Below are 13,582 nucleotides of genomic sequence, written 5' to 3'. Positions count from 1 at the left end.
ATCTCACTCTGACACTGTGTGGCTAGGGTCGCCAACTGTCCCGTATTAGCCGGGACATCCCGTATTTTGGGCTAAATTGGTTTGTCCCGTATGGGACCGCCCTTGTCCCGTATTAGGCCCGGGGAGCGCTGTAGGCCCGGGGGACGCTGTTGGCCCGGACACTGTAGGCCCGGACACTGTAGGTCCGAACACTGTAGGCCCGGACACTGTAGGCCCGGACACTGTAGGCCCGACACTGTAGGCCCGGACACTGTAGGCCCCAGACACTGTAGGCCCGACACTGTAGGCCCGGACACTGTAGGCCCAGACACTGTAGGCCCGGGCACTGTAGGCCCGAACACTGAGGCACAAACAGTGTAGGCCCGGACACTGTAGGCCCGGGCACTGTAGGCCCGACACTGTAGGCCCGGACACTGTAGGCCCGGACACTGTAGGCCCGGGCACTGTAGGTCCAGGCACTGTAGGCCCGAACACTGAGGCACCAACAGTGTAGGCCCGGAGGCCCGGGTGCTGCCTAACAGAGGTTGTGTAGCAATCCGCCTCCCGGCCTGGGCGGCCGCCATTGGTGGAGCGGGAGCACGTGGCCGCTGGCTGGGTGAGGTCACGTGGGGCGCGGGGCGGTGACGTCACCATGTCCTGTATTTGGGAGTGAGATAGTTGGCAACCTGTATGTGTGACAGACCAGCTAAGCGATACAACAGTCCCTGGTCCCGTCCCGATCGGGTTTAAAACACAACAGCATCAAACCATTGTAGCGGCACGGTAGCGCAGCGGTAGAGTTGCTGCTTTACAGCGAATGCAGCGCCGGAGACTCAGGTTCGATCCTGACTACGGGTGCTGCACTGTAAGGAGTTTGTACGTTCTCCCCGTGACCTGCGTGGGTTTTCTCCGAGATCTTCGGTTTCCTCCCACACTCCAAAGACGTACAGGTATGTAGGTTAATTGGCTGGGTAAATGTAAAAATTGTCCCTAGTGGGTGTAGGATAGTGTTAATGTGCGGGGATCACTGGGCGGCACGGACTTGGAGGGCCGAAAAGGCCTGTTTCCGGCTGTATATATATGATATGATATGATTGTGTAGGAAGGAACTGCAGGTGTTGGTTTAAACCAAAGATAGACGCAAAATGCTGGAGTAACTCAGCGGGTCGGGCAGCATCTCAGGAGAGAAGGAACGGGTGACGTTTCAGGTCGAGACCCTTCTTCAGACTGATGGCGCCCATTCCTCCTATCCAGAGATGCTGCCTGTCCCGCTGAGTTACTGCTGTATTTTGTGTCTATCTAAGCGCAGATGCTGTCTCACCAAGAAAAGACACAAAGTGCCGGAGTAACCCAGCGGGTCAGGCAGCATCTCTGGAGAAAAAGGATCAGGTGACGTTTCGGGGCGAGACCCTTTTTCAGGACCCTACGTCCCCTTTGGGCCCCTGCATGAGCCTGAAGAAAGGTTCCGACCCGAAGATAGGACTGTGCGGAGAACCATTGTGACTTTGTCGGTACGGTTTTACCGGGTTGGTCGCAAAACAAAGCATATCACTGAACCCAGCTACATGTGGGAAAACAGGACCATCTGAAGAAGGGTCTCGACCCAAAACGTCACCCATTCCTTCTCTCCAGAGATGCTGCCTGACCCGCTGAGTTACTCCAGCATTTTGCGTCTGTCTTCGATTAAACCAGCATCTGCAGTTCCTTCCCGCACAAGTATCGTTGAATAATTGATTCTTCTGTCAGAGAGTTGTGAATCTGTGGAATTCTCTGCCTCAGAAGGCAGTGGAGGCCAATTCACTGAATGCATTCAAGAGAGAGCTAGATAGAGCTCTTAAGGATAGTGGAGTCAGGGGTATGGGGAGAAGGCAGGAACGGGTACTGATTGAGAATGTTCAGCCATGATCACATTGAATGGCGGTGCTGGCTCGAAGGGCCGAATGGCCTCCTCCTGCACCTATTGTCTATTGTCTATTCATTCTGCTCCTATAACCTATGAACTTAAGGACTCACAAAGTAAGCATGTTTTATGTCTGTTTTACAATGTGCCGTGATCTTTCTTTCTCTCTCTCTCTCTCTCTCTCCCTCTCTCCCTCTCTCCCTCTCTCCCTCTCTCCCTCTCTCCCTCTCTCCCTCTCTCCCTCTCCCTCTCTCCTCTCCCTCTCCCTCTCCCTCTCCCTCTCCCTCTCCCTCTCCCTCTCCTCTCCCTCTCCCTCTCCCTCTCCCTCTCCCTCTCCCTCTCCCTCTCCCTCTCCCTCTCCCTCTCCCTCTCCTCTCCCTCTCCCTCTCCCTCTCCCTCTCCCTCTCCCTCTCCCTCTCCCTCTCCCTCTCCTTCCCCCTCTCCCTCTCCCTCTCCCTCTCCCTCTCCCTCTCCCTCTCCCTCTCCCTCTCTCTCCTCTCCTCTCCCTCTCCCTCTCCCTCTCCCCCCTCCCCCTCTCCCCCTCCCTCTCCCTCTCTCAATCTCTCTCCCTCTCTTTCCCACTCTCTCCCTCTCTCTCGTGAACCAGGGCGAGTTGGTGTCACGTGGCAATGCTTCCTCCGTCACCCTCTCGGGAGCTCCCCAGGGTCACTTCTACCTGAAGATCGAGGAGCTGGAGGGACAACTGCTGTCCAAGCTGTCCGAGCTGGAGAGAGAGCGTGCCTTGCTGCAGAGCAAGAGCGATCGCCAGAGGCACCACGTGGAGGAGCAGCTGGAGGCTCTTCAGCAGCGCATCGACCACCTGGAGAAAGGTAGGCTGGCGTCACACCTGCCACAGGTAGCTCACTTCCCTCCTACAATGATCGCACAGAGCTCTGGCCCCACAGAGAAACATAGACAACATAGACAACAGGTGCAGGAGGAGGCCATTCAGCCCTTCGAGCCAGCACCGCCATTCAATGTGATCATGGCTGATCATTCGGTGGCGCAGCGGTAGAGTTGCTGCTTTACAGCGAATGCAGCGCCGGAGACTCAGGTTCGATCCTGACTACGGGTGATGCACTGTAAGGAGTTTGTACGTTCTCCCGTGACCTGCGTGGGTTTCTCCGAGATCTTCGGTTTCCTCCCACACTCCAAAGATGTACAGGTATGTAGGTTAATTGGCTGGGTAAATGTAAAAAAAATTGTCCCTAGTGGGTGTAGGATAGTGTTAATGTACGGGATCACTGGGCGGCACGGACTTGGTGGGCCGAATGGCCTGTTTCCGGCTGTATATATATATGATGATGATGATGATGATGATGATGATGATGAGTACCCCGTTCCTGCCCTCTCCCCATACCCTCTGACTCCGCTATCCTTAAGAGCTCTATCCAGCTCTCTCTTGAATGCATCCAGAGAATTGGCCTCCACTGCCTTCTGAGGCAGAGAATTCCACAGATTCACAACTCTCTGACTGAAAAAGTTTTTCCTCATCTCAGCTCTAAATGGCCTACCCCTTATTCTTAAACTGTGGCCCCTTGTTCTGGACTCCCCCAACATTGGGAACATGTTTCCTGCCTCTAACGTGTCCAACCCCTTAATAATCTTATACGTTTCGATAAGATCCCCTCTCATCCTTCTAAATTCCAGTGTATACAAGCCTAGCCGCTCCAGTCTTTCAACATATGACAGTCCCGCCATTCCGGGAATTAACCTAGTGAACCTACGCTGCACGCCCTCATATCCCTTGATTCCATTAGGCCCAGGAGCTATATCTAACTCTCTTGAAAACACCAGACCTCACCGGCCACCAGCTGTTCCGTGGTTACCTCTGGAGCTGACAGCACCCTTGGTCAGGATCGAACCCGCGACCCTGGTGCTGTAAGGCGGCAGCTCTACCCTGGCCATTCCCAATCCTTGCAGGACTAAGTGGTCCATGGTTCAGCTGGCACCAGCTGGGTGGCAGTGTGGCCATGACGTAATAAAGCCACAAGCAATAGGAGCCGAATTAGGCCATTTGGCCCATTCAGTCCACTCCGCCATTAGGCCATTTGGCCCATTCAGTCCACTCCGCCATTCAATCATGGCTGTTCTATCTCTCCCTCTCAACCCCTTCTCCTCATCACCCCCGACACCCGCACTAATCAAGAATCTATCTATCTCTGTCTTCAAAAATATCCACTGACCTGGCCTCCACAGCCTTCTGTGGCAAAGAATTCCACAGTTTCACCACCCTCTGACTGAAGAAATTCCTCCTCATCTCCTTCCTAAAGGAACGTCCTTTAATTCTGAGGCTGTGCCCTCTGGTCCTAGACTCTCCCACTAGTGGAAACATCCTCTCCACATCCACGCCATCCAGGCCTTTCACTACTCGGTAAGTTTCAATGAGGTTCCCCCCCCCCCCTCGTCCTTCTAAACCCCAGCGAGTACAGGCCCAGTGCCGACAAACGCTCATCATAGGTCAACCCACTCGTTCCTGGGATCATTCTCGTAAACCCCCTCTGGACCCTCTCAGGAGCCGGCACCAAAGACGCTAGAGGAGCAAGATTGACCACTCCGTCGAAATCGCCTGCACTGATGTGTAGTAGGCGAAGGAGCCATTTTAGTAAGCGAAACCCGCCGTTCGCTCTGCCTCTCGCAGTGTAATCAGTGTTTCGGGGGAACGGTATGTGTGATGATACCATACAAATGCAGAATATATCTCATCTATCGATTCAGAGATTTTTGCTATTTTTCTTTTTGAATGTCTTTGCAAGTTTCTGCCGACTAAAATGGCCGCCGTGACACACGCTACGGTCTTTAGGGGTCGAGTGGTCCATCTTGCTCCTCTAGTATCTTTGGCCAACACATCCTTCCTCAGATGCGGTGCCCCCCAAAATTGCTCACTGGCGCGGCCTGACCAGCTCCTTCTGGAGCCTCAGCCTTACGTCCCTGTGCTGAAAGAGGAGGATGCAGACAATACTCAGGAAAATACAGGCAGGCAAAGATGGCAGGTGGAATACAGCGTGGGAAAATGTGAGGACAACCACTCTGGCAGGAGAGAAATAGGAAGGGGGAAGTCTTTTTTCAGACGTTGAGAGATGGAACGATGGTGTGGGCGTCTTTAAATACAAACTTAATCAGGTTTGGCAGCCGATTTGGAAACTAACAGTGGGCTCTATATATAGAAGGAATCATAGTCATAGAGTCACACAGCGTGGAAATAGGCCCACCTACTCCACGTTGACCAAATGCCCCTCCTAAAGACTCTAGACGTCAGAGAAATTAGACTCGGAATAGAAGAACGTACCTTCAGAATGGAAATGAGAAGTCATTTCTTCAGCCAGGCTGTAGTGAACAAGCTGCCGGAGGAGGTAGTTGAGGCTGGGACTATCCCAACATTTAAGAAACAGTTGGGCAGGTACATGACTAGGACAGGTTTGGAGGGATATGGGCAGATGTGGGCAGGTGGGACGAGTGTGGATGGGGCATGTTGGCCGATGTGGTCGAGTTGGGCCGAAGGGCCTGTTTCCACACTGTGTCGCTCTATGACTCTAACTATTTAGAAGGATGAGAGGAGATCTTATCGAAACGTATAAGATTATTAAGGGGTTGGACACGTTAGAGGCTGGAAACATGTTCCCAATGTTGGGGGAGTCCAGAACCAGGGGCCACACAGTTTAAGAATAAGGGGTAGGCCATTTAGAACCGAGATGACGAAAAGCTTTTTCAGTCAGAGAGTTGTGAATCTGTGGAACTCTCTGCCTCAGAAGGCAGTGGAGGCCAATTCTCTGAATGCATTCAAGAGAGAGCTGGATAGAGCTCTTAAGGATAGCGGAGTCAGGGGGTATGGGGAGAAGGCAGGAACGGGGTACTGATTGAGAATGATCAGCCATGATCACATTGAATGGCGGTGCTGCCTCGAAGGGCCGAATGGCCTCCTCCTGCACCTATTGTCTATTGTCTTCCTGACATTCTATGTTGACCATTTTCCCTTCATTATGTGACCTCTAAGGTTAAACAGACTGTAACCTACTCTTATAATTGAGCATCTTCCTTATAATTGCCACGGTGGCGCGGCGGTAGAGTCGCTGCCTTACAGCGCTTGCAGCACCGGAGACCCAGGTTCGATCCTGACCACGGGCGCCGTCTGTACGGAGTTTGCACGTTCTCCCCGTGACCCGCGTGGGGTTTTCTCCGCGATCACCGGTTTCCTCCCACACTCCAAAGACGTGCAGGTTTGCAGGTTAATTGGCTCGGTGTAAGCGTAAATTGTCCAAAGAGTGCATGGGATGGTAATGCTACTACTAGTATTAGTTTAGTTTAGAGATACAGCGCGGAAACAGGCCCTTCGGCCCACCGGGTCCTAGCCGACCAGCGATCCCCGCACACTAACACCATCCTACACCCACTAGGGACAATTTTTTAAACATTTACCAAGCCACAAATTAGTGTGCAGGGGTCGCTGGTGGGCGTGGACCCGGTGGGCCGAAGGGCCTGTTTCTGCGCTGTTCCTCTGATCTAAACTAAACTAAACTGAACTGAACTTATTTATATCGGCGAAACCAAGCGCAGGCTTGGCGATCGCTTCGCTGAACACCTGCGCTCGGTCCGCATTAACGCAACTGATCTCCCGGTGGCCCAGCACTTTAACTCCCCCTTCCATTCCCAGTCTGACCTCTCTGTCATGGGCCTCCTCCAGTGCCATAGTGAGGCCCACCGGAAATTGGAGGAGCAGCACCTCATATTTCGCCTGGGCAGTTTGCAGCCCGGTGGTATGAACGTCGACTTCTCCAACTTCAGATAGCTCCTCTGTCCCTCCATTCCCCTCCTCCTTCCCAGTTCTCCCTCTATCTTCCTGTCTCCACCTATATCCTTCCTTTGTCCCGCCCCCGACACCAGTCTGAAGAAGGGTCTCGACCCGAAACGTCACCCATTCCTTCCCTCCCGAGATGCTGCCTGACCTGCTGAGTTACTCCAGCATTTTGTGAATAAACTGAACTGGCTCTGAAAGGAAACAAACAAACCAGACGTTTGACTTCTTCCCGACAGAAACGTCCGCTTATAAGTTGCAGGAAAGTTATAAAATCTCACTGCCGACGCGGACCAACTACATGTACGCCCAGATGAAGAGGACACTCCCAGAACTGTACACGCTGACTGTCTGCGTGTGGCTCAAGTCCAAGACCACTGCTGGGATTGGAACCCCCTTTTCCTACGCCGTTCCTGGACAAGCAAACGAGATCGTCTTTCTGGAGTTGGGGAGGAAACCGGCAGAACTGCTGATCAACGACAAGGTAAGAACCGGGGGGGTCTTCAAAGGTTTCATTGTAACGGAAAACAGAAATGTATTTCTATCATCCGCATGAATATCTACACGACAAACAGCGGCAAACGCTCCCACCACCATTGCACAAACGTCTGAGGAAGGGCCTCGACCCGAAACGTCACCCATTCCTTCTCTCCGGAGATGCTGCCTGTCCCGCTGAATTACTCCGGCATTTCGTGGCTGCCTACAAAAAATTACATTCAGCAACAATTTAGGTTCACTAGGTTAATTCCCGGAATGGCGGGACTGCCATATGTTGAAAGACTGGAGCGATTAGGCTTGTAGGCAGTTGTACAGGGCCCTAGTGAGACCGCACCTGGAGTACTGTGTGCAGTTTTGGTCTCCAAATTTGAGGAAGGACATTCTTGCTATTGAGGGAGTGCAGCGTAGGTTCACTAAGTTAATTCCCGGAATGGCGGGACTGTCGTATGTTGAAAGACTGGAGCGGCTAGGCTTGTATACACTGGAATTTAGAAGGATGAGAGGAGATCTTATCGAAACGTATAAGATTATTAAGGGGTTGGACACGTTAGAGGCAGGAAACATGTTCCCAATGTTGGGGGAGTCCAGAACAAGGGGCCACAGTTTAAGAATAAGGGGTAGGCCATTTAGAACGGAGATGAGGAAAAACTTTTTCAGTCAGAGAGTTGTGAATCTGTGGAATTCTCTGCCTCAGAAGACAGTGGAGGCCAATTCTCTGAATTCATTCGAGAGAGCTAGATAGAGCTCTTAAGGATAGCGGAGTCAGGGGGTATGGGGAGAAGGCAGGAACGGGGTACTGATTGAGAATGATCAGCCATGATCACATTGAATGGCGGTGCTGGCTCGAAGGGCCGAATGGCCTCCTCCTGCACCTATTGTCTATTGTCTATTGTCTAATTTCTTCCTAGCAACTGAACCATCCTACCGCAAACAGAGAACAGTGCTGAACTACTATCTACCTCTTTGGGGACCCTCGGACTATCTTTGATCAGACTTTACTTGCTTTACCTTGCACTAAACGTTATTCCCTTATCACTTGGACATATAAGATGCAGTTTAATGTGGATAAATGTGAGGTTATCCACTTTGGTGGTAAGAACAGGAGGTAGATTATTATCTGAATGGTGTCAAGTTAGGAAATGGGGAAGTTCAAAGAGATCTGGGTGTCATTGTTCATCAGTCACTTAAAGTTATCATGCAGGTACAGCAGGCAGTGAAGAAAGCTAATGGCATGTTGGCCTTTATGACAAGAGGAGATGAGTATAGGAGCACAGAGGTCCTTCTGCAGTTGTACAGGGCCCTAGTGAGACCGCACCTGGAGTACCGTGTGCAGTTTTGGTCTCCAAATTTGAGGAAGGATAATCTTGCCATTGAGGGCGTGCAGCGTAGGTTCACTCGGTTAATTCCCGGAATGGCGGGACTGTCGTATGTTGAAAGACTGGAGCGACTGGGCTTGTATACACAGGAATTTAGAAGTATGAGAGGGGATCTTATTGAAACATATAATATTATTAAGGGATTGGACACGCTAGAGGCAGGAAACATGTTCCCAATGTTGGGGGAGTCCAGAACAAGGGGCCACGGTTTAAGAATAAGGGGTAGGCCATTTAGAACTGAGATGAGGAAAAACTTTTCCAGGCAGAGAGTTGTGAATCTGTGGAATTCTCTGCCACAGAAGGCAGTGGATTCCAATTCATTCAAGAGAGAGCTAGATTGAGCTCTTAAGGATAGCGGAGTCAGGGGGTATGGGGAGAAGGCAGGAACGGGGTACTGATTGAGAATGATCAGCCATGATCACATTGGATGGCTCGAAGGGCCGAATGGCCTCCTGCTGCACCTATTGTCTATTGTCTATTGTCTATTGTGTGAAGTCAAGGTGACGTTTGACGGATTGATGTTGCAGGTCGCTCGGTTGCCTTTGAAGATCAACGATGGGGAGTGGCATCATGTGTGCATTACCTGGACCACCAGGGATGGTGAATGGGAGGCTTACCAGGACGGCACGAGGCACGGATCAGGAGACAACCTGGCACCTTGGCACCCGATCAAACCTGGCGGGACACTGGTCCTTGGCCAAGAACAGGTACTTACTGAGGAAGTCATCCGTCCCTCAGTCTGAAGAAGGGTCTCGGCCCGAAAAGTCACCTCATCCCTTTCAGATTTTTTTTTTAGATTTAGAGATACAGCGCGTAAACAGGCCCACCGGGTCCGCGCCGCCCAGCGATCCCCGCACACTAACACTATCCTACACACACTAGGGGCAATTTTTACATTTGCCCAGCCAATTAACCTACATACCTGCACGTCTTTGGAGTGTGGGAGGAAGCCGAAGATCTCGGAGAAAACCCTCGCAGGTCATGGGGAGAACGTACAAACTCCGTACAGACGGCGCCCGTAGTCAGGATCGAACCTGAGTCTCCGGCGCTGCATTCGCTGTAAGGCAGCAATTCTACCGCTGCGCCACCGCCTTCTCTCCTGAGATGCTGCCCGTCCCGCTGAGTTACTCCAGCATTTTGTGTCTGTCTTCGGTTCAAAACCAGCACCTGCAGTTCCTTACCCACACAATCCGTCCCCCCCCCCTCATCTCCATGATAGAATCTGCCGTTTATATCACTTCCATCAATACTAGATTTTCTGAGACGCAACTTTTATCATTGTCCAACTTCTATCAAGGAGAAGTTATACTTCACTCTTGTTCGACCGCATTTGGACTACGTACGCAGTTGCAGCATGGGGACCCATACACAAATAAAAACATTTCTTCCATCGAACGTGTCCAAAGACAGGCAGCTGGTTTTGTTACAAATACCTATGAGAGAGAAGCGGGTGTTACCCAACTTCTACGTTCATCGGGGTGGAACACTCTCCAAGACAGACGTAAAGCCCACCGTTTGACCTGTTTTTACAAAATGTTAAATGGTCAGCTCGACATAGATGACCACATCTACACCAAACCCAAACCTATCAGGACAGACGAGGGCATTCGATTCAATTTGAGATACCAGCTATCAAGACAGATGTGTACAGCAATTCATCTGAATCTGAATTACCTTTATTGTCTTTCAAAATGAATTGAACAAAAATCATTTGCCACGCAGCCACAACAGTACAGAGTAAAAGACACAAGACACGCAATTTTAACACAAACATCAATCACAGTGAATCCTCCAGACACCCCTTCACTGTGATGGAGGGCAAGAACATTTCTTCTCTCTTCCCCCATGCTTCTCCCAAGGACAGATAGTTCGACTTCTGCCGAGGCGACCGACTTGTGCAGCCCCCGCAAGGAGATGGAAGGTCCCGCGGCCGAACCGCGCCGGGTGATGGAAAGTCCCGCGGCCGAACCACGCCGGGCGATGGAAGGTCCCGCGGCCGAGCCGTGCCGGGCGATGGAAGGTCCCGCGGCCGAACCGTGCCGGGCGATGGAAGGTCCCGCGGCCGAGCCGCGCCGGGCGATGGAAGGTCCCGCGGCCGAGCCGTGCCGGGCGATGGAAGGTCCCGCGGCCGAACCACGCCGGGCGATGGAAGGTCCCACGGCCGAGCCGTGCCGGGCGATGGAAGGTCCCGCGGCCGAACAGTGCCGGGCGATGGAAGGTCCCGCGGCCGAGCCGCGCCGGGAAAATCCCGCAGTCAAGCCACGCCTCGAGGGAGAGATTTAACAAAAAGAAAGGTTTCCCCCACCCCCTCCCCCCACCCCCACACCACCACCCCCCCCCCCCCCCCATATACACAGCTAAAATAGACTACTGCACACATCTAACACTAACACATAGACATAAAAAGAAAAAGGACAAACAGACTGCCGGCGAGCCACAGCTGCCATTCATTCTTCCCTCGCACAATTAAAGCACGGAATAGTCTTCACCCTACTATAGTTACTCAACCGGACACAACTACATTTAAGGCAGCTCTTCTTCTCCAAGAAGCCCCTCTTGCTTAAGTCCACACTCCGGTTTAAATTCCATTTGGAATATTTTGGAGGACCAAGAACCAAGAACCAATTCACTTGGAGGCGGCACGGTGGCGCGGCGGTAGAGTTGCTGCCTCACAGCGCCAGAGACCCGGGTTCGATGTTTTCCACGTTTGCTGTCTGTGCGGAGTTTGCACGTTCTCCCCGTGACTGCGTGGGTTTTCTCCGGGTGCTCCGGTTTCCTCCCACATCCCAAAGACGTGCGGGTTTGTAGGTTAATTGGCCCTCTGTAAATTGCCCCTAGTGGAACTACAGTAGTGCTTGGGTGATCCCTGGTCTGCACGGGCTTGGTGGGCCGAAGGGCCTGTTTCCACGCTGTATCTCTAAACTCTAAAAGACACTTGCGTGGGAAGGAAGTGCAGATGCCGGTTTACACCGAAGATGGACACAAAGTGCTGGAGTAACTCAGCGGGAACAGGCAACATCTCTGGAGAAAAAGGATGGGTGATGTGTCAGGTCAGAGCCCTTCTTCAGACTCTGGTACTTGGTTAAGAATGGCCTAGCTGGACGTGGGGCAACCGAGGGCAAGTGGGACTAGGTTTGAGGGTGGGCGTGGGCAAATTGGGCTGAGGGGCCTGTTTCTGTGCTGTGTGACCCTCTGAGCCTTGGACTCTGTGACGCCTCGCAGTGAGCTGTGGGGTAAACAAGGCCAGGGGCCCCATGGGTCGGAGCCTGAGGCTGGGGCCTGGGTCTGGGTCTGGGCAGCCCGTGCGGCTGGGGCCCGGGTCTGGGTCTGGGCAGCCCGCGACTGGGGTCTGGGTCTGGGCAGCCCGAGGCTGGGGCCTTGGGTCTAGGTCTGGGCAGCCCTCAACTGGGGCCTTGGTCTGGGTCTGGGAAGCCCGTGGCTGAGGCCCGGGTCTGGGAGCCCGCAAGGGTGGCCTGGGTCTAAGTCTGGGCAGCCCGCGACTGGGGCCCGGGCCTGGGTCTGGGCAGCCCGCGCGGCTGGGGCCTGGGTCTGGGGAGCCCGAGTCTGGGGCCCGGGTTGGCGCCTTGGAGGCGTCTGGAGAAGACCCGGCGGTCGATGATAGCGCCGACCGACGGGCCGCCGAGGACGGAGCGCGTGGAAGTGAGGGCGCCGCTGCCGGGGGGGGAACAATGGAGGACCCGGCGTGGGGGGGACCGCCGTGAGGGGGGGGAGAACAAAGGGGGACCTGGCGCGGGGGTACTTTGTAACTTTGTCGGCGCCCTTTACGTGGTGACTATTTGCATACCCTGGGTGTGCAAGCAAAGAATTTAACTATGAGTTGTCACCTGTGACAATTAAGTATTCATTCGTTCATTCATTCATTCATACGTTCATTCATTCGTTCATTCTTTCATTCATTCATTCATTCATTCGATCATTCATTCATTCATTCTTTCATTCATTTATTAATTCGTTCATTCGTTCATTCCTTCATTCATTCTTTCATTCATTGTTTCATTCATTCATTCCTTCATTCATTCATTCCTTCATTCCTTCATTCGTTCATTCATTCGTTCATTCCTTTATTCATTCCTTCATTCCTTCATTCCTTCATTCATTCATTCGTTCATTCCTTTATTCCTTCATTCGTTCATTCATTCGTTCGTTTGTTTGTTTGTTTGTTCGATCGTTCGTTCGTGCGTTCATCCATCCACCTGTTCTTTCCCCGTGCAGGACACAGCGGGCGGGAGGTACGATGCCGCGCAGGCCTTCGTGGGCGAGCTGGCCGACTTCAACCTGTGGGACCGCGTCCTGACGGCGGCCGAGGTCCGGAGCATCGCCAACTGCTCCTCCGCGGCCGCGGGCAACGTGCTGTCGTGGGAGGGCGGCGGGGTCGACCTGTTCGGCGGGGCGACCAAGTGGCCTTTCCAGAGGTGCAGCCAGCGTGCCCTCTCCAAGGAGGACTAGTCACCCCGCCGCTTCCCAGGGTTGGCCGGGACGTCCCGTAGTTTGGGCGCAAGGGGACCGTCCCTTGCCCCGTGTTTAGCAGGGTTGCCAACTTCCTCACGCCCGAACACGGGACAAAGGGTGACGTCGCCGCCACCCCTCCCGCGCGCACCCTCACCCAGCCAGCGGCCACGTGCTCCCGCTCAACCAATGGCAGCCGCCATTGGTGGAGCGGGAGCACGTAGCCGCTGGCTGGCCCCGCCTCACTGTGTCCCCGTCGTGGCCCCGGGTCGCCACCAGGGGGGGGGGGGGGGGCGGCGACCGGGAGTCGTGCTCCTCCAAAGCCAACACTCTGACACTCGCACACCTCTCTCTCTCTCTTCTCTCTCTCTCCCTCTCTCTCTCTCTCTCTCTCCCTCCAACACTGACCCGGCCATCCATTCCCCGACACCCCTTCCCACCAGGAAGGAGCCAAGGTTCGGAGTGTTGGATTGGAGTAACGACACCCCCTTGGGCATGTTATCCACCAGTGTCCATCGCTTGTTCGCACATGGACTAATGGGGCTTGTGTAGAGGGTGTAGAGGTCTTGA

General features: G+C 53.4%; 1 protein-coding gene across 1 annotated transcript in view; it reads left to right on the top strand.

Annotated features, from left to right (window-relative positions):
* The window catches only part of LOC144611388 (uncharacterized), a 66,703-nt gene extending 53,533 nt beyond the window's left edge, over positions 1–13,170 (top strand). Inside the window, 4 exon segments of the mRNA XM_078430458.1 lie at positions 2,487–2,709; positions 6,911–7,155; positions 9,073–9,252; positions 12,779–13,170. Of these exon segments, the coding sequence (XP_078286584.1) occupies positions 2,487–2,709; positions 6,911–7,155; positions 9,073–9,252; positions 12,779–13,012 (882 nt within the window). The 3' untranslated portion in view covers positions 13,013–13,170.
* The last annotated feature ends 412 nt before the right edge of the window (positions 13,171–13,582 follow it).

The sequence above is a fragment of the Rhinoraja longicauda genome, chromosome 40 (genome assembly GCF_053455715.1).
Source record: "Rhinoraja longicauda isolate Sanriku21f chromosome 40, sRhiLon1.1, whole genome shotgun sequence".
Classification (NCBI taxonomy): Eukaryota; Metazoa; Chordata; class Chondrichthyes; order Rajiformes; family Arhynchobatidae; genus Rhinoraja; species Rhinoraja longicauda.
Note: the sequence above shows the minus strand (reverse complement) of the source record. Positions and strands in the feature narration are given on the sequence as shown.